This window comes from Podarcis liolepis, assembly GCF_965112155.1.
Source record: "Podarcis liolepis genome assembly, chromosome: Z".
Taxonomy (NCBI): domain Eukaryota; kingdom Metazoa; phylum Chordata; class Lepidosauria; order Squamata; family Lacertidae; genus Podarcis; species Podarcis liolepis.
The window spans coordinates 35,418,242-35,445,659 of NC_139570.1; the positions used below are offsets into that span (position 1 = coordinate 35,418,242).

Sequence of the window (27,418 nt, forward strand, 5' to 3'; positions counted from 1 at the left end):
CCTGTCTCGGGCGGAAACGAGAGGCGGGATTTCCCTTTCCGGGTACGGGTCCCCAGGCGGAGAGAGAAAGAGGGAGAGGGAGAAGGGGGGGAGGGAGAGGAAGGCGAAGCGAGATTGAGCCCCCGGGCGCTGGACGGAGGAGAGGCTGAGTGAGTGAGCGGCCGGCAGGAGCGGCCGGGCGGGGGGAGGCCCAGGAGGAAGGAGGGGGCCCAGGAGGAAGGAGGAGGCCGAGGCGGCGGCGGGAGGAGGCCTGGGCCGAGGCGGCGGCGGCGGCGCGCGCGTCATGGCGGAGCTGGCTCTGGGGCCGAGCGCGGCACCCGCGGGGGCGGGGAAGAGCGAGGGCTTCGTCGACGCGCTGCACCGCGTCCGCCAGGTAAGAGCGGGTGGGTGGGGGCGAAGGCCGCATGGCAGACAGCGAGGAGGGCCCGGCCTGGCCCCTCGCCACCCCGCGCGCCTCGGCCTTGGCAGCGGGAGGAGGCAGCATATGGAGAAGTGGGGAAGGGTAGCCCCTCGGGCCTCCTCCTGGGGGGTGTGGGAGGAAGGGAGGCCGGCGCGGGGAGGCATTTCTGGTCCTTTCCAGGGGTCTGCCCCGAACTGCATCCCATCCAGGGGCCATAGCGTGGCGCGCGAGACAACTTCCCGAGTTCTCTGGCGTGGGTCGAACTCAGTGTTGCCTGCACTGGCGGGCAGAGGCTGTCCAGCGTTTCATGCGGATTGGTGTGTGTGTGTTGGGGGAAAACTCGACGGTCCTGTGTAAAGGAAACGTTCCTACCACTGAACTCTTAAGGGCTTTCAGGCAGGGACCTTTCGCAATCCCACCTGGAGATGTGGGCATGGGGGAATGGAGTCACCAAGCCACAGTTCTGTCTCTTAAAGAGGAATGCTAGGTTCTAGTCCTTGTGGTTCTGAATAAAGGGATGAGTTAAGTGGGGACATGAGAAAGCCGTCTTAATAATAATAATAATAATAATTTTTATTTATATCCCGCCCTCCCCAGCCAAAGCCGGGCTCAGGGCGGCTAACAACAATCAAATAAACAATCAAATAATAACACATTCTAAAAATATTTCATTATAAAAATTAGTTAAAATCAAAATCAAATTGATGGCAACCGATTAAACAAAATTCTGTGCAGGTTGCCAGAGGAGGGAGTCAGGCTGCGCCCTGACCAAAAGCCTGGCGGAACAACTCTGTCTTGCAGGCCCTGCGGAAAGATGTCTTATACCAAGTAAGAACGTTGTCCTGTTTAGCTTAGTGGGCTGGGATGTAGGCCAAGCCAGGCCAGAGGAGGAGTAGGCATATGGAAGGTGGGCCCATCACAACTCCTCCTGGAAGAAGGGATGCCATTGTGGGAAAGGGTGTGTGTCAAGTGTGGGGATACATTTTTCCCCATGGGACACAGTGAGGCATAAGGTAACTTCCTGAGTTGGAACATTGGAGTCTGTTTATCTCAGTGCCGTCTACACTGATAGGCAGCAGCTTTCAGCAGTTTCTGGCAGGTGGTCTTTTCCCAGCTGTGCCTGGAGATGCTCCTGAAGATTGAACCTGGGGCCTTCTGCATGCAACAGAGTTACAACCATTCCCCATAATATAGGAACACAGGAAGCTTCCTTACAGTAAGATTATTAGGGTCTGTCTAGCTCATTGTTAAGAGACGCGGGTGGCGCAGTGGGTTAAACCACAGAGCCAGGACTTGCCGATCAGAAGGTCGGTGGTTCGAATCCCTGCGACGGGGTGAGCTCCTGTTGCTCGGTCCCAGCTCCTGCCAACCTAGCAGTTCGAAAGCATGTCAAAATGCAAGTAGATAAATAGGTACCGCTCAGGCGGGAATGTAAACGGCATTTCCTTTCGCTGCTCTGGTTCACCAGAAGCTGGCCACATGACCTGGAAGCTGTACACCGGCTCCCTTGGCCAATAAAGTGAGATGAGCACCTCAACCCCAGAGTCGGTCACGACTGGACCTGATGGTCAGGGGTCCCTTTACCTTTAGCTCATTGTTGGATAGCGTTGTCTGCACTGAAAGGCAGTAGCTCTCCAGGATTTCAGGCAGGGAGCAATTCCATGCCCTACCTGGAGATGCTGCAGGGAATTGAACCTGGGACTTTTAAACATCTGTTTGAACACTGTGCTGTGGCCTTACCCCTAAAAATGAACTAAGATTCCAGTCCTCATGGTTCTGAAATAAAAGCTGATTTGAATAGGGACTTACAGAGCTGCCTTATACAGAATCAAACTGTTGGTCCATCAAGCTCAGAAGGCTGGTCTGGGGCAGGCCTGGATGAGGCAGAGGCCACCTGTCATGCACTGGGAGACCAGTGTGGGAAAGGGTGACATATATTAATGCTGTGTGTCAGATGTGGAGAAGCCTTTTCGGCTTGTGACCAAACTGCATAGGAATAGGGTCATGGTTTTAAAACTAGAAACATAGGAAGATATGCCTTATATTGAGTCAGAGTGTTGTGATCTGTCTTAAAACACTAATGCCTACACTGACTGATAGAGGCTCTCCAGGGTTTCAGGCAGGGGAGAGTTCCCAGCCCCACCTGGAGATGCTGCTTTGGTTGAGCCTTGAGTCTTGTGCATGCATACTCTGTCAGTGAGCCATGGTCCCTTCCTCTAAAAAGAGTTAGACCCTTGGTCCGTCTAGCTCAGTATTGTCACAGTGACTGGCAGCAGTTCCCCAGGATGTTGGGCAGGGAGTATTTCTCAGTCCTACTTGGAGATGTTGAGGATTGAACCTGGGACCTTTAAAGCACGTGCTTTAATGATGAACTTTAGGGGCCCTTCCCCTGAAGTTACAGCAAGGTTCCAGTCCTCAGGGTTTTGAATTAAATAGGGAGCTGCCTTATACTGAGTCAGACTTTTGGGGTTTATCTAGCCCTGTATTTTCTACACAGACTAGCTGCAGCTCTCCAGGTTTTCAAGTCCAAGAAGAGCCCAGCTGTGGGTCTCTTTGACCTAGGATGTTATAGCCTGCCTAAGTGGCCTTCGGCACCTGAGGTGTGTTTTGGGTGCTCACCCCGTTACTGTGATTGTAATATTGTTTACAATTTAATTGTTTTTAATTCTAGTTTTTAAATTGTTTGAACCAATCGTGGGACCTGCTGGTGAAGGATGGGTAGTAAGTTTAACTACAATTTATTGATAATAATACTCAAAGCAGACTCATTGAAATCAGTCAACTACAAGCTACTCATGCCAAATAATTTTTAGTGCGTCTAACCCTGAGTATAATTAATGTTGGCCACACATACCCATGCTAGAAATTCACCAGATGCATTTTGCAACTGGTGCAGGTCCAATTGTGACTACCGTATTTTTCGCCCCATAGGACGCACTTTTCCCCCTCCAAAAATGAAGGGGGAATGTGTGTGCGTCCTATGGGGCGAATGCAGGCTTTCGCTGAAGTCTGGAGAGCGAGAGGCATCGGTGCGCACCGACCCCTCTCGCTCTCCAGGCTTCAGGAAGCTATCCGCAAGCCTTGCGCGCCCCGCAGGAGGTCCCGCCGAGCGCGCAAGGCTTGGGGCGGCAGCCTGTCGCCCGAAGCACTCGGAGCCCTCCGGAGGGTGCTTCGGGCAGGTGTCCGCAAGGCTTGGTGCGGCAGCCGCGGCGGGGGGGGGAATTTTTTTTATTCATTCCCCCCCCCCAAAGGTGCGTCCTATGGGCCGGTGCGCCCTGTAGGACGAAAAATATGGTATGTGGGAATCTTTGGATGTCAGGTTGGTAACTGACTGGCCGCTCTAGCTTTCTTAAGCAGGTAAGCGGAAGAGCTTATTTATTTCATTTATATCCCACCTTTTTCTCCATGGTTCACCCCCCCCCCCATTTAATCCCTACAACAATCTTATGAGGTAGGTTAAGAGGCTGTGACTGGCTCAAGGTCACCCAGTGAGCATCATGACTTAGTGGAGATTTAAACTCTGATCATCTCCCAGGTCCTAGTCCTGCTAGAGTACTTCTGCTATATAAATTAAGTAGATAAATAAATATGGGGAAAGCGAAATGTCACTTAGAGAAGGTTCTGAAATATATTTCTTGAAGCTTGAATTTGTTGTACAGTGGTACCTCGGGATGCGAACGGGATCTGTTCCAGAGCCCTGTTCGCATCCTGAATGGAACATGACGACGCATCTGCGCATGCACGGGGCGCATTTTGCCGCTTCCGCGCATGTGTGTGACGTCATTTTGAGCGTCTGCGCATGCGTGAGCGGTGAAACCCGGAAGTAATGCACTCTGTTACTTCTGGGTTGCCGCGGAGCGCAACCTGAAAGCGCTCAACCTGAAGCACATTCAACTGAAGGTATGGCTGTATTCTGGATTGTTTTGTTTGATGTTTTAATGTGTTGTAAACCACTTTGAGATTTTTTTCATTAAAATATAAAGCAGTACAGAAATGAAATGAATACTACTACTACTAAATTCCAGTACTATTAGATTTTCCATTAGATATTCTGTTGTGGCGAACATAACCTAGGTTTAAGGTGCCATTTGGAAAATTATCTTACGTATTTGAGTTTCTAACACTGCCCTCCCCATTTTTCCCAACTCAGATTCCACTTTGGAAGCCCCCTCCCAAAGCAGGATGTTTGATAGAGTCATAGAATTGTAGAGTTGGGAGGAACCCCAAAGGTCATATACTCCAGCCCTCTGCAATGCAGGAATTGAAGCAGCCTTCCTTCTCTTTTGCATGACCTCACCTCTAGCTCCCTCCCTCCCCAGCTGCTGATCTCCAAAGGTAGACTGCCTCTGACATGGAGGAGTAGCCCAGTAGCCTCTTTTTCAAGCCCAGATGCTTTTTTGGAAGCCCTCCCAAATCGGCCCTTCTCCTCCCTTGCTTGGCTTCCCTCTCTACCGGTTTCCCTCCTTCAGCAATTGGTCTCCAAAGGTAGACTGCCTGTGGGCGTGAATCCTTTGCTCCCTGTTGTAGCTAGAAAAAGCTATCGTGGAGCTTTGCTTGCTTAGTCCCAAAATGTCTATATTGGGCACTGTCATGTTTTCATGACAGTGGCCAATATGATATTCAACGCCCTTTTAAAATGTGCTGGGGTATTATTGGGTTGTTGTTGCTTTTCTTTTGATTATGTATTTTGTGTTTTTATGTTGTGATTTTATCATGTGAACCACCCTGAGACCTATGGGTATACAAATTTAGTAATAATAATAATAATTTTTATAGCACCATCCCATTGCCCTGTTTGGGAGCCGCACCCCAGGCAGGATAAGGGGCGATGGCCCTCTCCAGCAGTTGCTTTTTGTAAGGTACACTGCCTCTGGACAGTTAATGTTTGTCATGGTTAATAAAACCAAAAGGGCTTTGTTGAATAAAAATGAAAGTTTTATTATGCTGATGATGTTTTCATCTATTTTGTTCAGAGAATTTTGTTTACCCTGCTCCATGGCAGTGGCTGTGGGGAACAGGGTGCTCACAGAACAGCTTAACAAAGGTCAGTAGTAAGACAGTCCCTACCCTCACAGGCTTGCTATCGAAAATACATGATGCAAGAGGAAAGAAGAATGGGGGTGGGTGGGAAGATAACAGTTTCAGTCTGCCACTGGGTGACAGTTGAGAGGGAACCAAAGGCTGCTGGTCTCTATGCAGAAATTGTGGGATTGTCCGGCTGGGCTCCTCTGCTTTTGCTCTTCGGCCAGATGTAAACGTCCAGTTGAGGAAGAGCCAAAAGTAGATGGTGTCTCTTTTGTCTTTTTTTTTTTTTAAAGGAACTTCTAAATGAGTTCTGCTGGATGTAGAATCAAGCAGGCATTCTATTTTGCCCTCCACCCAAACCAGTAAGACCAAAGCATCTTGGAGAGCCCCATAAGCTGGGGGGTGAAAACAGCAGCCCTTTTCTGCTATTGCCACACCCACCTGCCAGGTGGACTGCCTTTGGACATGAATGTTCTATTCAATGGGTAGGCAAACTATGGCCAGGGGGCCGAATCCGGCCCAATCGCCTTCTAAATCTGGCTTGCAGAAGGTCCAGGGATCAGTGTGTTTCTACATGAGTAGAATGTGTCCTTTTATTTAAAATGCATCTCTGGGCTATTTGGGGGGTCTGCCTGGTGTTTTTGAATGAGTAGAAAGTGTGCTTTTATTTAAAATGCACCTCTGGGTTATTTGTGGGGCATAGGAATTCGTTCTCCCCCCCCCCCCATATAGTCCGGCCCATCACAAGGTCTGAGGGACAGTGGACCGGTTCCCTGCTGAAAAAGTTTGCTGACCCCTGTTCTATTCCTAGGATGGCTTAGTAAAAACTGAGCCTTGCAGAATCAAGGACGCAAGGGCAGCAGCCTGTTTTCTCACAGTGGGCAGTAATGTAGAAAGCTGCAGCCCTACCTGGAGATGCCAGGAATTGAATCTGGGATGTTCTGCATGCAAGGCGGATGCTCTGCAGCAGAGCCAGAGCCCTTTGTGGAATCATAGAAAGCTACTTGATACAAAGTCAGACTAGTGGTCCATTTAGTCTTGTCTACATTGATTGACAGCAGTTCTGTAGAGTTTTGGACAGGATTCTCCAGCTTCACCTGGAGATGCTGGTGTGAATTGAACCAGGGGCCTTCTGCCTGCAAGGCAGATGCTTTGCTCATTAGATAGCTTCCCAAGATGTCTAGGAAGTAAAGAAATAGATGAAGGCAGTAGTGTCCTTGATGTTGCTTCTTAGCATGTTGGTACAGTACCCCTCTTGAACTTGGAGGTAACATACAGCAGATGTGGCTGAGTTGAGTTCTTGAGTTAGGAATGTGTGATCACTGACCCTGGAGCCGGCCCTACCATTAGGACACAGTGAGGTAGCTCCTTAGGGAATGGGCAGCGGCAGCAGGGTAATCAACGGGAAATCATGCTTTTGCAGGGCCTGTTATTGTATACCATGTGGTGTACCTGCCCCCCCCCTTTGCTATCCTTCTTCAATCTTTGGGTCCTATATATTGCTGGACTGTAATCCCATCACTGTGACCATTTGCTGTGTTCTCTAGAGCTAATAGGATTTGGAATCCAAGAACATCTGGAGGGCTACAGTTTTGCTGCCCCTGCCATACAACCAAGATGGCAAGTAGCTATTGCTAGCTCCCCACCCCCCTGTGAATCTAAACCTGTGTTACAGCAGAGTCACATCTAGTTGAGCATCCTGTTCTCACTGTAGTCAAGCAACTGCCTTTGGGAAGCTCATAAGACCTGAGTGCAACAATACTCACACACCACTTGCAGTTCCCCACAACTGGTATTCAGAGGTATGTTGCCTCTGACAATGGGGGTATCTCTCCTCCCCCTGCACATTACGTACCTACTTTTTAAGGCAAACATTCTCAATAATCTCACTGTAGCCTTTCCTCATAGAAGAGTTGTCCTTTTCTATGCCTTTTCCAGCTGTGCTGTATCCTTCTTCAGATACAGCAACTGGAACTATAAGCGTTGGGCCTCAGCACACAGATTTGTGTAATGGAATTAAGAAGCTGGCAATTTTGTCTTTCTGTTCACTGTTTTCATTTAGTTTTATCTCTTCAGGGCGTGAGTGGGATGTGTTTGTCAGAGATTCTTGAGTTCTTTTGGGGGAGGCTCCTGGAGAGGAATGCGGGGAGTAGGGGTCAGATGATAGGGGCCAGAACCAGGAAATGTCCAGCATGATACTTTTGGAAGAGTTCTCTTCTAATTTAATGATTTTTGCTTGTTTTGCCATCCAGCTCAGATTCCTGTGGCATCTTAAAAGACAGATTTGTTGTAGTATAAACTTTTGTGGACTGCAGTTCTCTCAGTCAGGCTTCATACATCTCATACTTTTAAAGCACACACAGCCAAGAATTTTGGGAACTTTACTCCTCACAGTTCTACACGTTCCATTACTTTTAACAAACTACAGTTTTCATAATTCTTTGAGAGCAGTTTTGTGGTTTAATGTGTTTTAAATGTATGCTGTGGATGTGATCAAATTCTCAATAGAGCCCAAACAGTTCCTGAAGTAAATTTGCCTTATTTTCCATTGGCATATTCTGGTTGGGACTGTGGGCAGGGCAGGAAAGGGTTAAACTCCCCCCCCCCCCCATGTGCTACCTTTTTGACAACCCTATGCCAAACTCTTAAGCCACCATCACCAGTTGATATGGTGACCAGTACAGTACTGTATTTAGCACCTGTTCATCTTTTGGCCCTCCGTACTTATGAAAGAGCATGAGGTGCCTCTCTCCCATAGAGCATATTTATAACGCCTTTGTGCTACCTGGCAAAAGGCTCTGCTTTATATCTCTGCCATACAGATCTTTCTGTAGAGCTGCATTCTACCTGGCTTGCTTTACAATTCCTAGTAATCTCTTCTTATTTTTTTGGTGTGTGTGTGTGTGTGTGTGTGTGTGTGAAGTGCTATACATAATATCATTGTTAGTTGACTGTAATACTTCACACACCTTGAGGAAATAGACTCTAGGCTAGGGATAGGGAATCTGTAGTCCATCAGTCTCAGCCAGCATGTTCAATTAGGGCTGGGTGATGAGAGTTGTAGAAAACTGGGGAGCTCCCAATTTCTGCTCTGGCCTGTGAAAAGTTGTGCCACCAAACATCTGTTAGTTGCCAGAAGACATATTGGCTGTCTCGTTTCATAATCATTACTGATTGTGGGGCACAAACCAGTCTAGAATCTTTCTCGAGAGATTCCTCTTTCTGGTCTGGTCTTTTGGAAAGGAAAATGAAAGACGGGAAGACAGAAAGTAGAAATCAGCAATGATTGAAGTTCTTGTGCCCTGCCCTCCGTTATCCTTTGCGGAGGGGGCAGCAATCTAGGAACTCCTTAAGGCCTCTTAATGATCTTTTTGAAAGTAGAGGGGGGTGAAAAGGGGATTTAGGTGAGTACACTGTCTATAGTGGATGACATGATGATGAATGCTGGAGGGCTAGTAGTGTTCTCTAGCTGCAAATATGCCCCCAAGCTTTGTGGCAGTATAACTGAGAATAAACCTCATAGAATTGTAGGATTGGAAGGGGGATCCAAAAGCTCATTTAGTCCAACCCCCTGCATCCCTGAAATCTGAACTTTCTTATTTTTTCCTGCTACTTTGCCCTTTGCCCTACAGCTTCTATGTAATGCTTGGCTGATACCACACAGTGTGTGTGTTAAATACCTTTTTTGGTTGAAAGGACCCTTGTGGACTCTAGAGCAGGGGTTGGCAACCTTTTTCAGCCGTGGGCTGGTCCACCATCCATCAGACCGTGTGGTGGGCCAGACTATATTTTTTTTGGAGGGGGAAATGAACAAATTCCTATGCCCCACAAATAACCCAGAGATGCATTTTAAATAAAAGGGCACATTCTACTCATGTAAAAACACACTGATTCCCGGACTGTCCACGAGCCGGATTTAAAAGGCGATTGGGCTGCATCTGGCTCCCGGGCCTTAGGTTGCCTACCCCTGCTCTAGAGCACTGGTCTTCAGCTGATGTGTTGAGACCCTCCATCCATCCAAAAAAGGCTTGTGATCTAAGGTGGGCTGGATTCACAGCCCTAACACAGTGCATCTATTGTAGAAAAAAAGGAATGGGTCTCCAAACATGTTCAGCTCTGAGGTCTGGAAGACCTGCTCCCCACCTTGCAAGACTTTCCCCACTTGACCTGGGAGGTGAACAGAATCTTGTGGTATTGTTTAGTGTGGTGTTGTTGTCATTGATATTATTTATTGTATCTTTATTTTTAGATCTTAAAATGAATTATGTGGGAATTTGTTCAGTTTTGTTGTGTACCCTTTGACGTGTTTTATTTCTTGTTTATGGCTACTTCAGTTATGTTTGCAATCATGAAAATGATTCATATTGCAAGCTGCCTTGAGCATCGTTCTAACTATGGAAAGGCGGCATACAAATGTGATGGTGGTGGGGGTTGGGTTAAAGGTGGGTCCCATGCCTGTAAAAGTTGGAGGCTGCTGCTCTAGAGCATATGTGAAAAGATGTCTGGAGTTGCCTTAGAATCTTGCTGGCCATAAAACTGCTTTCTAGTCTGACAGCAGGTTTGTGTCAAGACCTTTTAACTTTTGAACTCGTATGTTGCACATGCATAGTTGACCTCTATCAGTGACCTGCATTGTAGCTGAGGAGGCCACATGATTTGTCGGAGGTAGCTTGAGAAACTTGGGTTTCAACTCCTTCATCTTTGGCCATGGGCAAACTAGGGTTTCTCAGGCTCAACCCACAATGTGCAGATATGTGGTGGATGAGGTATGGGTTTGAGTCCCCTAGTATCCACTAGGCTTGCCAAAAATGTTTCATTAGTAAGTGATTCTGAGGGTCTGTTTTTATTCCCTATACATACAAAATCATTGTTGTGATTTTGCCAAATACCAACATGCAAACTTTGATTTTGCATGTTTATTGAAGCGCCTTGATATTTCTTCTTGAAATGAATTTCAGAAGTATTTCTTATATAAATTATTTAAATAATGATAATGGTGGTATTATTCACCATGATTCCAAATCCTTTCCCCTGGTCAACCACTGCCAGTTCAGACCCCCATCAGTGTATAAGTCAAGTTAGGGATCTACTTCTGCCTGGTATGCATTACTTTACGTTTACTTAAAATTTGTTATTTTTGACACCTGTTCATCTAGTTCAGAGAGGTCTTTTAGAGTGCTTCACAGTCTGGTTGAGTTTTCACCATCCTGGTTTTTTTTAAAAAAACAACCACCTTGTTTTCATTAGACAAATTCATGGAGGAGAGGGTTATCGATGGCTATTAGCCACAATGATTATGCTCTGCTGCCACCTTTGAAGGCAGCAGTGCTTCTGAATACCAGTTGCTGGAAACCAAAGAAGAGAAGAGTGCTCTTGTGCTTGATTCCTGCTTGCTGGTTCCACATGGGCATCTGGGCTGGTCACTTTGAAGACAGGATGCTGAACTAAAAGTAACTTGTCTGCACTTACCCCACCCCACTGCTTTGTTCACAGTTATGAAGAATATTCTTATGTTATGAATGGTCCATGTTGCCATTAAGAAAAAGAGGTAGGAATAGACCAATATATATGTGGACTGTCCCTGGATAAAGTGACTTTTCTTCTTTAAGTTCTCAAAGTTCTTAACCTAGCCCAGGGTTGTCATCAGTACTAGCCAGATGTTTTAACTGATAATCAGTCACAGTCAGTCTATGAAAAAGAAAACTTTAGTGTCATCTTGCCCTTAAATGGCAACTAGATATTTTGTTTTAGCAACTAACCTTGGTTTAAGGAGCCATCTGGTGCCTAGCTTATATATCTGAGTTTCTAACCCTGTTTTTGAACCCGGTTCAATAGCACAGGTCCCAGAGCAGATCCTTGGGAGACCCCACAGCTCATTCCCTTGTGACAATTCCATTGTGACAGCCGTCTTCTATTGTGACAGGCACTCATGAACTTCTAGTCTTTTTCTCCCCCGTACTCCCCTTTATCCTGGGCATCACAAGTCTCAGATAAGTGAGTTAGCTGACATAACTCTTGTTCCTTAGGAAGCCTGAACGATGCTGCTCTTGCTGATTTCGAATGTAGGTTGTATGTTGTTGGTATGGACTTTTTTGTGGGTAGATCAGAAGGTTGGGGTTCTTCCTAGAGGAATGTACTTTAGGGCAGATGTTTGGGGCAGGAATTTTATGGGTCTGTCTCTGTCTATGTAAGTTCTTTTCCCTGCTGCTACTGATGTATCATGGCTGTGCTGCTCACTCCCCACTCCCTTTGTTTCGCTATTCTATTCTCACTGCAAGGGCAGTTTCCAAGTGGGGAGGTGTGGTTTAATCTCATCTAACCAGGGTAGTTGAGATTCCTGCATTGCAGGGAATTGGGCCACAACCTTTGGGGTGCCTTCCAACTCTACAGTTCTATGATTCTGTAATAAGACAGGAGATACTGGTTTATCAGTCTCATTCATAAACCAGTGCAAAGCTAGAGTTCTCCAGTTATAACAGGGAACTGTGATTTAATTCAGGTAGGTAGCCGTGTTGGTATGATGCAGTCAAAATATATTTTAAAAATTAAAAAATTGTCCAGTAGCACCTTAGAGACCAACTAAGTTTGTTCTTGGTATAAGCTTTCATGTGCATGCACACTTCTTCAGATACTTTGTGGTTTAATGTGAGCCACAATGGAATGCTAAAGCCTTAATACAGTGGGAAGCAGACAAGCTAGGCACTTGTTCTCACCTGTGTAAACCATAGTTTGAGAAGTTAGGAAAGGTTATATGTATGTGACTATAGGCAACAACCATTTCACATGGGAGTTTCTTTTCCCGGTCCCCACATGTATTGGCAGATCTCGCATAAGTGTGTTCTGCCCCTCCCCCATTCCACCTACATTCTTCCCTCATCCAGGTCCAAAAGGACCTGTGCGCTAGTGATCATATATCATTTGGACGTACCTAAAATGTTTGTCACTTGTATTCAAAAGGAGTGTGCAGGGGTCAGTAAAGAGTGAGTGAAATGGACTTCACATCAGTTTTGGACGATATATTTCCCAGCCACAGCAAGCACTTCTCAGGCTCTGCCTGCCTAAGCCTTTGAAGAAGCCCCCTGCCGCACCAGCTTACTTGAGCCAGAGTAATATGGGGGCTTGCTCAGCTGGGAAGCGGGAGGCTTGCCACCCCCAGCTGAGCAGTTTAAGGAAGCCCTAATGCCCTTCTGGGTTGTGTGAGCTGGAGCAGTATTGGGGCTTGGGCTGGGCGATGCTGACTGGGGCTGATGGGAATTGGAGTCCCAACATGGTCTGGAAGGCCACACAGTTCCCTGATCTAAGAAGAGGTCACCTCTTCTTTCATGATGATTGCCTCTTCTAAATAAGAGGGCTTCTTCCATCTCTTGCAAGCAGTAGGGAATGATGCTGCAAGCTAGATCAGGGGTCAAATGTTGCTGGACTCCACTTTCCACCATCCCTGAACGTTAGCCATACTGGCTGCAGGGGCTGATGGGAGTTGGATTCCCCGTAACATCACAAGCGTCACAGGTTTCTCATTTCTGCCGTACTCTTTAAAAAAAGGGGGGGGGGAGACAAGTTAAAGTGGGAAAAAGAGATGTCTCCGCGACAGCTTTGCAGTTGTGAGGGTTGCCTGGTGTGATAAGGTGGCTTTCTATGTCCACATCATAAGGGACGCGGGTGGTGCTGTGGTCTAAACCACTGAGTCTAGGGCTTGCCGATCAGAAGGTCAGCAGTTTGAATCCCCGCGATGGGGTGAGCTCCCATTGCTTGGTCCCAGCTCCAGCCAACATAGCAGTTCAAAAGCACGTCAAAGTGCAAGTAGATAAATAGGTACCGCTCCGGCGGGAAGGTAAATGGTGTTTCTGTGTGCTGCTCTGGTTTTGCCAGAAGTGGCTAGGTTGCCTACCCCTGGGTTTAGTCATGCTGGCCACATGACCCAGAAAAATCGTCTGCAGACAAACGCCGGCTCCCTCAGCTAGTAAAGCGAGATGAGCGCTGCAACCCCAGAATCGTTTGCGATTGGACTTAGCTGTCAGGGATCCTTTACCTTTTTTAAGAACAACATAATCAAGTCTCTTTTCTGTTCCTGACACCCCCAATAAATCTTCCATTTTAATACAGCATTTGTAAAAATGTGTTTAGACCTGTTACTATTTTATAGAGGGAGGGAGAGTTCTTAGTACCCCACCCCTTGTGTTCTGGCATTAGAAGGTGCTTAGGATTTGTCAGCTATTAGCTTGAGCCTGACATAGGGGCATGTGATGTGTTGTGGCTGTTCTGGGGTGCAGAGAGCAGCATGTATGGGTTTCCACATTTGGAGAATGACAGCTGTTGGTGGGTAGGGTATGACATTGATGTTTGATAGGCTGAGTCAGTGCAAACAGGAACTGAGCAGGGAGAGCAAAAAGTCTTAAGTGCATTTTGGATTTTTGAGGGGGTATTTACTGAAATTGTTAATGGGTGCCACTGGAGATAGTGACAGGCACACTGGTGCCTGCAGGTGCCATGTTAGCCATCCCTTGGTGTAGCCAAGCTGCCTGGGGAGACTGGTTGAGATGCAGCTCCAACAAGCTGGGCTTCCCAGTATCCTTTTTAACATGTGACATTAATTCAGTTTCTTGGTTGCCAGTGTGAGGTTGGTTCCCTCTGGCTGAGCCACCAAAATGGCATTGTTCCTTTGCACTACCGGCCCTTTGACACAACAGTGAAACTGTGTCATGTTTCTGCCATAGCCCCTCCCTGCTGCACCATACCCTCTGGGTGGACACTCCCTGCATACCCCACCACAGTTGTGACTTGTACACCTCCCATGTGGAGGGGACCTCCAGCTGACCATGGCTGAGTTGTGAGCCAGACCATGGTCCTATGTGCTCCTAAAGCATCTCTGTGGGGGTTGCTTTCAGCCTGTTGCTCAACTGTTAACAGAATCTAGGAACAGGCACCTCTAATTAATTTAGTCAGGAAAATGGGCATGAGCAGCGGGAGAGTATAATGTTGCAGTGACCCTGGAGGGGTGCGACTTGTTATTTCTTTGTTGGCAGTATCTGCGTCAACCACTTCCATAGGAGCAAACCCACCAATGTCCCAGGTAATCTGTACTGTGCTCTGGTTGGCTCAGTCCATTAACTAATCAGTTCCTTCTCCTGCCTTTATAAACTTGCTGCCATCTGCATAGCCTCCTCTTGGATTCCGTCTCTCACTCATGCTGCATCGTGTGTCTTTTGGTCACGCTCTAGCATGATGAAATTTTGATTCCCCACCCCACCCCGCAATATATATATTGCTGTAAAAGCTGTTTCTTGCTGTTTCAGCCACATAAGAAGTAAAGTAGTTTGCTCATGTTGTTCCAAACTTCTTCTTTCTTTCTCTACAGCAAATGGCTGCTAAAATTGGTGAGATCCCTCACTTGAATAATTCCACACCACTTGTGGACCCTTCAGTGTACGGTTACGGAGTAAAACGGCCCCTGGATGATGGAAGTAAGTCTCCTTGGTTTTCCTCTGTTTTGCCTTTTGATACTTGCTGTTAATCATATTATTTTTGGGAGGGGGTTGGTGGCATGATGTCTGTTGGCAGAGTGCTTATTGCAAATTAATAGAATAGCATTGTAGTAGAACAGGGACGTCCAACTCCCAAGAGACTGTGATCTTCTTACAGGGAGGGAAACTGGCAGTGATCTACCCCTGGGGGGGGGGGGTTCAGCTCAAAGTTTTTGAGCTTGCTTTAGGGGGGAAAGCCCCATTATTAAGAGGGAAATGTTGGACTAGAGTAAAGGGGAAAGGAGATTAGTCGCTCACCAAAAGATAGCTATGGAAACAATCTGCCTTACAGCGAAAACTCCGTCTTCCGTTCCTACAGTCATGCGAAAATGAAGGGCGGGGAGATGGGGGGACGGGACGGCTGCTCTTAGGCAAAAACAAAGGAAAAGGATCCTGCGATCGACCGGAACCTCCCAGGGATCGACCAGTCAATCCCGATTGACATGTTAGACATCCCTGTAGTAGAAGATTCATTTTGCCACATGTGGTGAATATGCAAAATACCTAAGGACTTTTGGGAGATGATTTATAATGAGTTGGAATTTATGGTAACTTTCCCCAAAAGACCAGAAGCTTTTTTACTAGGGATAACTGGAGCAGATATCCACCCCCCTCCAAAACAGATAAATCTATTTCTTTACGGAATATGATAGCATATTATACACACAAAAAGGGTGTGATGAGGTGGTACCTACCAAAGGAGAATGGCAGCTGAAATGGATAGAATATGTAGAATTGGCAAGTTTTGACATGTAAAATTAGAGATAAAATTAGAGACAGATTTTAAAGAAGACTGGAAAATATTTGCAGAATACTTTGAAACTCACTGGAAAAATGTTAACGCAAATAGGATTTGAGTAAGAGTAGCAGTAGGGGTGAACTTTTTGTTTTTATTGTGAGATAAGGTGAAGGTATACAGTAACTATAACATGCAGCATAAGCTGAAATTTTGAGGGAACCATGGAGGGAAGCAGGGGAAGTTGTAGGAGGAATGATGGATTGCTAAATTTGAAATGTTGTTTATTTGTTAAAATTTATTTTTTAAAAAAGATTAACACTGGAATGCCAGAAGTGATTAAGAGAATAATGTCTTCCACAGTCACTATGTCTGGACAGCCACTTTACTCTTTTTCCAGACAAAGCAGAACTGTGGTAGTTAAACGCCACTGATCAAATCTTTGCACCTGGCTGGCAGGGCTTGTCAAATGACAAGTAGGTTTTGGCAGTGCTGATGAAGCTAGATTGAATGTTCCCTTGATTAGTTGATGGTGAAATTCAGTTGAAGCTGTGCCTGGGAAGCGAGAGGAGGGGAGAGGGCAGCTGGAGTCTGCTAGTTCAAACCCAACGGCTGCAGAGTTAGGTATGTCCTATTGGTCTGTTGGTTTCCATAGGCTGATATGCCCCTAACTCACTATGTGACTGGCCTGACTCTGTGTGTGGGACCATAGATAGGTTGGCTGGTGAACCCCACTGAGCTGGCTCATGTTAACCCAAGTGAACAGAAAATAATAAGAGCCCTGATCCATTTAGTCCAACCTTCTGTTCTTACAGTGGCAAATCAGTGGGAAGCCCACAAGCAGGAGCTGCGTGCAACAGTTCTTCCCTCCTGAGATTGGCATTCAAAAGCTTACTGCCCTGACTAAATGTGGTCTGTTTAACCTGCTGTGATTTTAAGATGGTCTCCAGTTTAATACCCCCTTTAAAAAAATCCTATTGGCTGGGTTTCAAAGAGCCAGGTGTGTTGAGACTTTTGTCCGCATCCCTCAGTTGCATCCAGGGCTTCCCAGAAAACTCTTCGTGTGGCATCTACTGCAGCCACATGAGCGGCTGCATTCAGAAATAAGTTGGCGAAATCAGTGTACTGTAGTTTTCCGTGTATAAGATTATATTTTTTTCTTTAAAAATCATGCCAAAAAGTGGGGGGTCGCCTTATACATGGGTAGTGCATAGGGTGAACATTTGATTGGTTACTGCCGTGGCTGTCAGCAGTTATTGTGTGTGTTATTTGTTGCTGCATCAATGGGTGGTGTTGATTGGCTGACGTTCTATCAGTTGGGCGGGCGTTAGGCAGCTGCTGATGGTGATGGGGCAGATGGGAGGTGGATTATGTGCAATCCTCCACAAAAAAGCTCAGCAACTCTGGACCATCTCCTCTCATTTTCTTAAATTTGAGTCCCCCCAAATAGGGGGTGTCTTATACATGGGGACATCTTATAGACGGAAAAGTACAGTATGTGCATGGAAAACCTTGATTTAAAAATGAGAATGCATACCCTCATCTGAAACATACACACACACACACACACACACACACACACAACCCGCCCAATATTGGAACCATTGGTGAGTTTGGGAAAGATTGGAGGGGAAAATAGGAGTGGTTTCAGAATATAAAGTGAAATGTTTAAATGTTCTAAATTCTGGATCAAAATGCTTAAGTTTAGTTAGTGCAAACAAGAATTGGGGGATATTTGTGGGTCCTTCAGATACTGTTGGACCCCAGCTCCCTTCAGCCCCTGCAGCCACCAATAGTGGCCAGTAACCTGGGATGATAGAAGTTGGAATCCAGCGATATCTGAAAGGCCCCATGTATCCCCATATCTGATCTAAGTAACAGAATTCCCTGGTACAATCGGGATGGAAGGATGCCTCTTCTTAGATTAGGGCTGCGGGACTGTTTCACCCTCCATGTATTGTTAAACTCTCTACTCCTCTCAGCCGTAACCAGCCTGGATGATGGGAGTTATAGGTCACTGGCAGGTCTCTGGTCCCCCATCAAACCTGTATTCCTCTGTGATTAGATCCTGAATGCTTGAGGCATATTTAAGTTCATGGTGTGTAAATGCTTTTGCCCTGTTGTCTGAGGCTAACTATGCAAATGTTCTTCTAGCTCACTGTGAGATCCTAAATGCATTGAAAGGATGTGCATTCTCTGAACTCTTTTTGTCTCTTTTCTTAATTTGTAGTGAGTTTTACTTTATTTCTAAGCTCAAACAAAATAACTTATGGGGTGACCCCCCCTTCCCCCTCTTGGCTTGCTGCAATGTGCTCTCCATGTCATGCTTGGCGAAAAAGACATTTTGAGTGTTTTAGTGGGCAGCAGCTCCCTATAATTATTTCTGAAACAAAAACTTCACAAATGTATCAGACAACGCGGCTAGGCACTGACTTAAATTATAATACATTTCAGCACCAGTCAGCTATATGTGCTTGCTATGTACGTTTTAACTTTGGTTGTCACATGGAACAGCTGGTGGCCCTGGAGTTGTTCAGTTATGACTGTGTTCGTCAAGGTTTCCTGGGCACATTTGTGAACAGGAGAGACTGTTGTGGGCCCCACAAGCACTCAGCGCAGCCAAGCACGCATGCTGCAACCTCTTGGCTGCAGGTTCTTCTTTCAAGCCTGATTTCAGCAAAGGAGAATACAGCCCCCAATTTGTTTGATTTTATTAAGTTTTTTACCATTACCATCATTTTATTTGCAGTCAACAGACTATTCAAGCAATCAATAACCATTTTATAACAATTGACAATAACATTGATTCCAAAAAAACCATTAATACAACTGCAAAACTCAGAATTCATAGAATCGTAGAGTTAGAAGTTAGAACCTGAGGGTCATGTAGGAATCTCAACACGCTGTACCCCATCCAATGTGAGACCATACTTGACCCTTCTTAGCTTTGAAAATGTAGAGAATTTGCTACACAATGCACCCCTTTCACCCAGATCCCAAGCCTTCTGTGGAGGCTGTTGCTGATCCCTGTTCTGTTCATTTATTTATTTGATTTCTTGCCCACCCTTTACCATAGAGCCCCAGGGCAGGTTGCAACAATATATACAATTATAAAACAAGTAAAATGGTTGCCACCACAACGAAGTATGCAAACAAACAGTTCCTTAAATAAGAAGAGTTAAAAGTAACTCAAAGAAAGATGCAGACTAGTATAATGAAGATCTTCATTTGAAAGAGAAATAAGGGCCATAGAGAAGGTTCCACAGCAGCCCCGGTGCTGGCAGGGAGCTAACTAGGATAGAATCATAGAATCATAGAGTTGGAAGAGACCACAAGGGCCATCGAGTCCAACCCCCTGCCAAGCAGGTTGTATGATGATTGAGCTACCATGTGGGGTGAGGAAATTTCTTAAACCAGGAGATTATTCTGATGTTCTGTTTTCTCCTTTTTGGGGGGTGGGGGAAAACCACCTTTATTTCCTAAGTACATCTAGCTAGCATGGCAGTGCTTCAAAGCTTTTAAGTTTCATTTATTAAAGCATGCTAAATTATATTGCTTTCAAAGGCACTGAAATTTCCCCCAGTGCAAATAAGCCTGGAAATTTTTGCATCAGTGGCAAAAGTTCTGGGAACTTTTTGAATTGACGTTTACCTATTTTGTTCCTGCTGAACCTGTCTGGGGGGCAGGGGGACAACAAGAGAAAAAGGGGCCCTTGTCTTGCTTGCATTCGAAATCTCATTGTTCCTTTTCTTCACCTCTATTACTCGTGCATATTCTTGGGGCTGCTTTCTCAACCGCTGGGATGAGCAGCAATGAGCTTCAGCTTGAGATATGACTTTTAACAGCATACCTATCCATTTCTGTAAATGGGCAGCTGATTGATGGAGGATTATGCATGAGGCGCTTAACAGCAGTGTGCTGGTTGTAACAAGTTCTTAGGGTGTTGGGGGAAGGGGAGAAGAGAGGGTGGAGGGGTTTTTATTGGCCATATTGAGGATGCAATCTTAACACCCACCTCCTTCCCTTAAAGCATCCTTAATATACAGCAGCAGCTGGAATTGGCTGAGCTGACCTGGGCTTGAAATGGAGCTGGGAACACAGAACAGATTCCCCCCCCTTTTTTTTAAATTATGTGCTGCAAAATGTGCCTGCCTGCCTGTCTTGAAACAAGCAGGAGCTAAGAGCCTCAAAGGCCACTGTGACTATGTCCCTTAGTGAAGGTAGTGAAAATAGGAGCAGGTGAAAGTGGTCTAAGTCTGCTGTGGTTGGCCACTGTCCTCTTTTCAACACTTGTCAAAAACGTTTTCATTTAGACAAAACAAAAATGAATCCATCCTGTGGATGTTGCTTGTCTTTTCTTCAGAGTAAATCTCAATTGAGGTAGACTCAGACTTTTTTTTTTTTTTTTTTTTGAATGATGGGGGCTGCTCCTGGAAAATGGGGCCGATTTTTATGCAACGTTTTCCCTTATTTTGCAGTAAAATGACAGCCGTTAAACTTAAAATTGTGCCCACTAGATGTAAAAGTGGGGAGGGGAAAGAGTGCACATGCGATGATGGGGGCTGCAAGTTCAGCCGACCCTTCTATTTCGGAGGCTGATGGGAAGTTTTTTTCTGCCTCGATAGTAAATGGCAGCTTGCATTCTGAACGATCCCCTCCCCGTTTAAAAAAAAAAGCCAGAGGTTTGCTTCTCTATTAGCCTAACTCTTTTCAGAGCAAAATGGGCTTGTTTGACAGCAAATAGAGCTTTAGATTGTCTGTACCTTGCAACCTTGAGCTCTGATGTTCTTTTAATTTATTTCCTCCACAAGGGCTGTCAGGAAGGATAACTGTCTTCTAGTCTTAACTGCTTGCACATGCTTCCATGTCTTGCAGGGTTTGTGTTATAGAGGAGAGGAAAAAGGTGATCTTTTGAACATGTTTTGCTTAAGGTTGCTCTGAATCCTGGCAGGAACTTGACATGAGATAGTGGACTGTGCTACAGGTGTGTGTATCACATTGAATGTCTCCCACACCCTGTTCAAAAATGAGAAGAGACAGATGCTCTTGCGACTAGGAAACTCTAGTTCTGGTTCTGACTCAGCCTTCTGTTCCTTGATGCACTTATTTTCTACTTGAAGTGATTGTAAAAAACAAATATTTAAAAATCGATGGTCCTTTAAAAATATGAGCAAACTGTGGGTTGAAGTAGTATCTGTTCGTATGTACATATGTAGGCTTACAGTGGTGCCTCGCAAGACGAAAAGAATCCGTTCTGTGATTCTCTTCGTCTAGCGGTTTTTTTGTCTTGCGAAGCAAGCCCATTGACGGATTAGCGGCTTTTAGCGGCTTATCTGCTGATCGGATCAGCTGATAAGCGGATTAGCGGCTTAGAAAAGGGGGGGGAGGAAAAAAACCCGCAGGAACTCGCAAGGCGTTGTCGTCTTGCGAAGCAAGCCCATAGGAAATTCGTTTTGCGAAGCACCTCCAAAACGGAAAACTCTTTCATTTTGCGAGTTTTCCGTCTTGCGAGGCATTCGTCTTGCGGGGCACCACTGTAGGTCCATTAAGTTCTGTAAGTCTACTTTGAGCAAAACTTAGTTGGATACAATACCCATCACTTCCTTCTCACTCATTATAGGAAACCTGTAGAACCCTCGTTGTTCAAGTTACAGTGGTGCCCCGCAAGACGAATGTCTCGCAAGACGGAAAACCCGCTAGACGAAAGGGTTTTCCATTTTTGAGCTGCTTCGCAAGACAAATTTCCCTATGGGCTTGCTTTGCAAGACGAAAACGTCTTGCGAGTGTTCCGATTTTTCCCCGCTCCCCCCCCTTTTTCTAAGCCGCTAATAGCCTTTTAGCCGCTAAGCCGCTAAGCCTTTAATAGCCGCTAAACCGCTAATAGCGCTAATCCACTAAGCCGCTAATAGGGTTGCTTCGCAAGACGAAAAAACCGCTAGACGAAGAGACTCGTGGAACGGATTATTTTCGTCTTGCGAGGCACCACTGTATTTTATTGCTCTAGCCCAAAGGCCATGGCAAACTTGTATTAGGTATTAGTATTAATAAAAGAATACAGAACATATATCCATGATATAATTATACATAATAAAAATAAAGACATTGTCAAGTTCCTGAGCACTAAAACAGTTTCCCTTGTGCATCTCTGACAGCTCCAATATTATTTTGCCTTTTTAAAACCTAATTTGCCAACATACATGCTATACTAGAGAGAAGAAAACACCAGGGGAAAAGGAGTTAGATGAAATCACTATAAATTGTTGTAGTGATTTGGAAGTTTAATCTGAAATCACACTGGATGAGTTTATTGGTGCCTCTGGTTGTTGGCTTCTGTCTGTCCCGGGGGACTATGGAGAAGTGTGCCTTTGGGGTTGAAGTCAAACTGTTGGAAGGTTGCAGTCCCTCTGTGGCTGTAGAGACTGATATGGGAGAGACATGTTTTGTTGCAGCTGGGGTAGATGAAAGCATCTGGTAATGCTGCTGCAGATGCACTGTGGCGTTTCTTTTCTCTGCATTCCTCTCAGTGGTCATTCCTCCTCTGGTCACTGCTATGGATACACAACCTGACTGTCAGCCTCCAGGCACTGTGGCTGCCTGCAAAGGATTCTTACTTGGCCAAGTTGATGTTACCAGCCTTCATGTCTGCAAACATGACATGAATACAAATGCAAAATCTCCCTGTGTATGGGACCCTGTTGTAGTGACCATCCAAGACTGCAGTGGGCATCACTTAGAAACACAGTTCAATGAAAGCATTTCTTAAGGAAACTAGTCAGAGTTGGATAACTAGCTCTAGTTTGCAAGAGTGGATACCAAGGGAAAATTTTTGTGTTTCTGATTAGTTGTGGGTCCCTTCTGGATTATATTCAGAAGAGCCAATGCCTTAGTTGACACTTATCAAAGTCAATACAGAGCTCAGTTCTTGAAAATAGTAATAGTCCAAAACATCTTGACAAGCTGCTTTCTGGAGTTGGTTATCACCCAATTCTGTATAGCACAATGAAAGAAGAGGCTCAATAGGCATAGTAGCATTTTTTAAGATCAACTGAGTGCAGTCTGCTCTTGCCTTAATTGTTGACTACCTGGATTCTGTATGAAGAAGAGCTGTTGACCTGATGGTAGAGAGCAGTGCTATTTTTCTAGAAAAAGAGGGGCTGGAACTCACCAAGAATGCCTCCCTTGTTCTCTGATAATGGCAATGGTGCCCACTTGAGAGGTGCCAGAACTGAGTTCCAGTGAGTTCCAGCTGAAAAAAAGCTCTGGTAGAGAGTATAGCTTCCCAAAAAAATATTTTGCAGTGTTTCCAAAACTTTAATGGAGTTCAAATCAGAGCACCAGATTTCAGTGCTATACAGAAAATTTGAGTAAGCACTTGCTACCAAATATATTTAGAGCAGGTTCAACCAGCTGCCCTCCCTTACTGTAATAAAACTTCATCAATGTCCCTATGGTTTTCTGTGCTTTGAACTGCACTGCCTGCATTTGACACTTCCAATAGGGGGTTTCACTAAAGAGTACACCAAGGCATCTAAATGAGCAAGTTTGTCCTATGGCTTCCTGATCTGAACATTTATACCTAGGACTGTGTTTGCCAAAAATAATGAGTAATTTATAGGTAGGCCTTCTTGTTTACATTATGTACTGAACACCTCCAGGAGATTTTTGAGGCCCAGTTGGGAAAGGAGCACTAGATCATCTGTCTACATTAATATTGAGATATTTCTGTTCCTAATTACTAGGGATGGGGAATTTGCGTTGGCACCAAATCATTAATATGAAAGTTTAAAAGAGTGGGAGCCAGAAGGCAAGCTTGTTTCACTCCTCGTGACATTTTAAAAGCATCAGTCATATCACCATTTAAACCTACTCTGACCGTTATTTCTGTATTGCTGAATAGTTCTTGGATCAATAGTAGAAGTTTGCTGTCAATGTTAGCAATTTGAAATTTTCCCCACAGTCTGTTTCGAGAATCGACGTGGGGTGTTTGTGTGTGTGTTTGTTTGTGTGTGTATGTAATACTTGTTCCACCAGCAAAACATTTTGTCCCAAAGGAACATCATTGCACTAGAGTGCGCATAAACAGGTGATGATTGTCTAGTAGATTGCACCATTTGGATGAGTTTCTTTTAGTTCCATGAGAGTGTTGGATCCCTGTGTTGCACAGCATTGAAACTCACTAAGCTGCTAGCGTAAGAGCCCCTCTGTCCTCTGTGTTCAGTGTTTCCCAACCTTTTTCCGACCATGGCCCTCTTCTAACCTTGTTTTTCTTCCTGTGCCCAGCCCTCAGTGTAGCCAAGGGGGGAAGAGGGCTAGCTGTCCCCCCAAAAAGTAAAAATCAATACAAATAAGAGGTTCTGCCCTCTTAACGAAAGCCTGCTCCCTAACAAAAGTCCTGACTACACCCATGCCCCCCCACCGGTAGAAAGGAAGCTATTTAAATGTTCTGTTTTTAAGCAAAACATGTTTTATTTATAATTTTTATAATTTATACAAAATTTGTTGTTGTCGTTTAGTCGTGCCCGACTTTTCATGACCCCATGGACCAGAGCACGCCATTATGTAAAACACTGTTGCATAAAATGATAGGAACATACTGAAATGTTGTTGAAGCATATATTATTAAAAGTAAGCAACACTCATTTGACCCTAGTTATTTGATACAGAGGAGGAAAGCTACAGATACAGTCCAAAAGGCGCAAAGAGAGTTATGTATATATGGAAAAAAATAAAAAAGCAAGTGGTCCTCACTGACCTGATGCAAAAAGATATTGTCATTTGGAGGAGCCCTGGCTGCCTAGATAAAACGCTGTAGCCCCACACCCCCTTACCTCAGAGTAAGGCCCACTGAACTCAGTGCAGCTTTCTGCTGAGTAGACCTGCAGTTACCTGCAGACACCTTAGTTATTTACTAGGTGCAAGTCAGTAGCACCAGACGACTCCGCTCAGCTAGGCACTGAGTTCAGAAACAAACCAGGACTGCTCAAAGAAAATGCATGTGGCAAAAAGGAGTGCTAGGCCCTGCCCCTTAGCCATTTGTGATTGGCCAAGTGGATAGCCAGCCAATGAGGATTTTTAACAATTGTTTTCCCCCCTTGACTTCTCACTTCCCTCTGTGGCCCCCTAGCCTTGTGCTGTGGCCCCCCATTTATTCAATTTTCACCTGTGGTCCCAATAGGGGGGGGGGAATTGGCCCCCAGTTGGGAAACATTCTCTAGTAGATAGAAGACACCCCAGAGCATCCCTTTAATCCTCTGTGGTCCTGATTAGAGAGGAGCAGACATGGATTTGGGATGACAGCTAGCAAGCTCCTCCCCCCCCCCCCGCCGCCGCCCCCAACAATCCCAGCATCCTCATTCTCCACAATTTAAAAAAGACCTTTGCATCCCTTGTAGATTCCTGCTCTGGCCACCGGCTTCCCCGCTCTGTCATACACTGCTCCCATGAGATTGATCAGAAGCCAATACGAGCTCCTTCAGTTCGCAGTGGGAACTTTCAAAAGGCATATCAGGGTGTTAATTGCTCAGTGGCAGCTCCCATTCTAAGAGATGCAGAGCAATAAAAATATTGGCACTTGGTCGATGACTTTGGGGACCTCTATTGTCAGGAAGTGATTGATGTAGAGCAGAAATAGATTGGCCATCTTTTTGCCTGTTGTGTTTATTTGCCTAAAACATGTATTTAATCAGAGACCGTGATGAGCTTTGGTAGTATTTTATCACTCCTCAATTTCGTGTTGTGTGTGTGTGTGTGTGTGTACCTGCCCTTCCGACACCACTTTGATTCCTAGGATGGCCCACTTAATCTCAGGTTAAAAATAGTATGTGGGTGCCCAGGGTAGTGGTGGGGCGAAAATTTATCACATTGAAGTTTAGTCTGTTTGCCCCTCGGCAAGGAGATGCAATTGAAATGGTTTCTGCCAGTTGTTATATCTCAGCAACTCATTTTTGTGAGACGTTCTGCTAAGGTTCTGCTTGCATGAGCATAAAATGGGATATGTTGGGTGCTTCCTACTGAGCATCCCCCCCAAACCCCCATTTTTGGGTGGGCAAGTGGACTCTGTTTGGTTCGCATAGCCTTAAGGTACAAACCATTGTATGAACAAAGGAAGCTGCTATATACTGAGTCAGACCCTGTCTCCAGCTTACTAAGTATTTTCTACACTGCCTGGCAGTGTTTCTCCCTGGTTTTAGTCAGAGGATCTTTCACAGCCCCACCTGGAGATGTAGGGGATTGCACTGGGATCTTCTGCCTGCAAAACAGTTGTCTACCCACTGAGCTGTGTGTGGTGCTTCCCCTGAAAATGAGCTAAGATTCCAGTCCTCAGGGTTCAGAATTGAAGGCTGATTTAAACAGGGACATAGGGAGCTAACTGACAGCGGCTGTCTAGGGTTTCAGACCGGACGTCTCTCCCAGTCCTACCTGCTGATGCTGCCCAGGAAAGAACCTGTGACCTTCTGCATGCAAAGCAGGTGCTCTGCCACTGACCTATGGCTCTTCCTGTGTTCACAGTTGTTGTTGTATGGGCAGGTATCGTCTCTAAAAGTTAAGCAACAATTTTAGGTTTGTTCATGTTGGTCAAGGAATGACTCTTTGCCAAAACTGCTGATCCAACAAAGTGGCCTGGAGTCCATGGACGCTAATGCAATGAGTCTTTAAGGTGCCAGGAGACTCTTCAGGTGGTATCTGAATTAGGCATGTAGTCGGCCCCCTGAAGCTCATAGACTTTAGTCCACTTATTTCTGTGGGCCTACCCCTTGAGTTTGATGTATCATTGGATCTCTTCTTTTGTTGTAGATCAATTCTATATGTATTCAAAGCCTCACAACTAGAGGAGTTAATGTAATTATTGTGGGTGCTTAATAGCTTTCTGGAGCACAACATAACTTCCCACCGCCACTGCTCTGCCTCCACCTCCCCTGGCCAATCTGCTCTGGGTGTTCTTCCACCACAATTTTCTGGAACAGATGCAGGGGTGAAGTAGGGTAGAGAGAAGTTCTGTTGCACTTGAGGAACTTGTTCATAATTTAGTTGGATACAACATGGTCCCCGCCCCCCCCCCCGTAGCTTTGCTACTGTCTCTTATTTGCAATTCAGCCCTTTGATGTGGGAGAGATTATTGCACTCGGTGGGGAGGGGGCACTCCTGGATTCAACATTGTCACTTGAGGCTCAGGTGACCTCACTGATCGGAATGTCTTTCTTCAGCTCGAACTGGCTCACTAGCTGCGGCCCCTTTTGGAGAGAGATGATTTGGCCACTGTACTCCGTGTTCTGGTAACTTCCACATTGGATTATTGCAATGTGCCTTACATGGAGCTGCCCTTGTAGACAACTTGGAAACTTCAGTTGGCCTCAAATGTGGTGGCCAGATTGCCAGCTGGGGTTCCCTTCAGATCTCATATAACACTTGTTTTTAAATAGATGTATTGGTTTGTTTCTGGACACAATTCAAGGTGCTCACATTAGTGTTTAAAGCCTTAACTAGCTTAGACCCCAAATACCTGAAAAACTGCATCCTTCTCTACAGACTCTCCCTGGTGCTAAGCTCCTAAGTTGTGGGTGCATATGGTGCCTTCACTATGCATCTTTGGCAAATTCGGAAGACACATCACCCTACCCTGGCTTTTGGCACATAGAATCTTAGCATGGTAGAGTTGGAAGGGACCCAAAGTGTCATCTATCCAACCCTGCTGCAAATGCAAGAATAAGTTGTATATACTTGAGACATGTATATTTT

At 45.5% G+C, this 27,418-nt stretch overlaps 1 protein-coding gene across 10 annotated transcripts in view; it reads left to right on the forward strand.

The window, feature by feature from the left end:
• Position 1: 1 nt before the first annotated feature.
• FUBP3 (far upstream element binding protein 3) overlaps positions 2 to 27,418 on the forward strand; it is a 61,342-nt gene continuing 33,925 nt past the window's right edge. The window contains exons 1-3 of one of the 10 annotated variants that reach the window (XM_083485184.1): positions 60 to 188; positions 249 to 373; positions 14,781 to 14,886. In XM_083485184.1, the coding sequence (XP_083341310.1) occupies positions 284 to 373; positions 14,781 to 14,886 (196 nt within the window). In that variant the 5' untranslated portion in view covers positions 60 to 188; positions 249 to 283. Of the gene's footprint in view, positions 189 to 234; positions 374 to 11,350; positions 11,488 to 14,453; positions 14,496 to 14,780; positions 14,887 to 27,418 lie in introns of those variants that run through there. The other 9 variants (XM_083485190.1, XM_083485193.1, XM_083485189.1 and 6 more) reach the window with 9 other exon arrangements.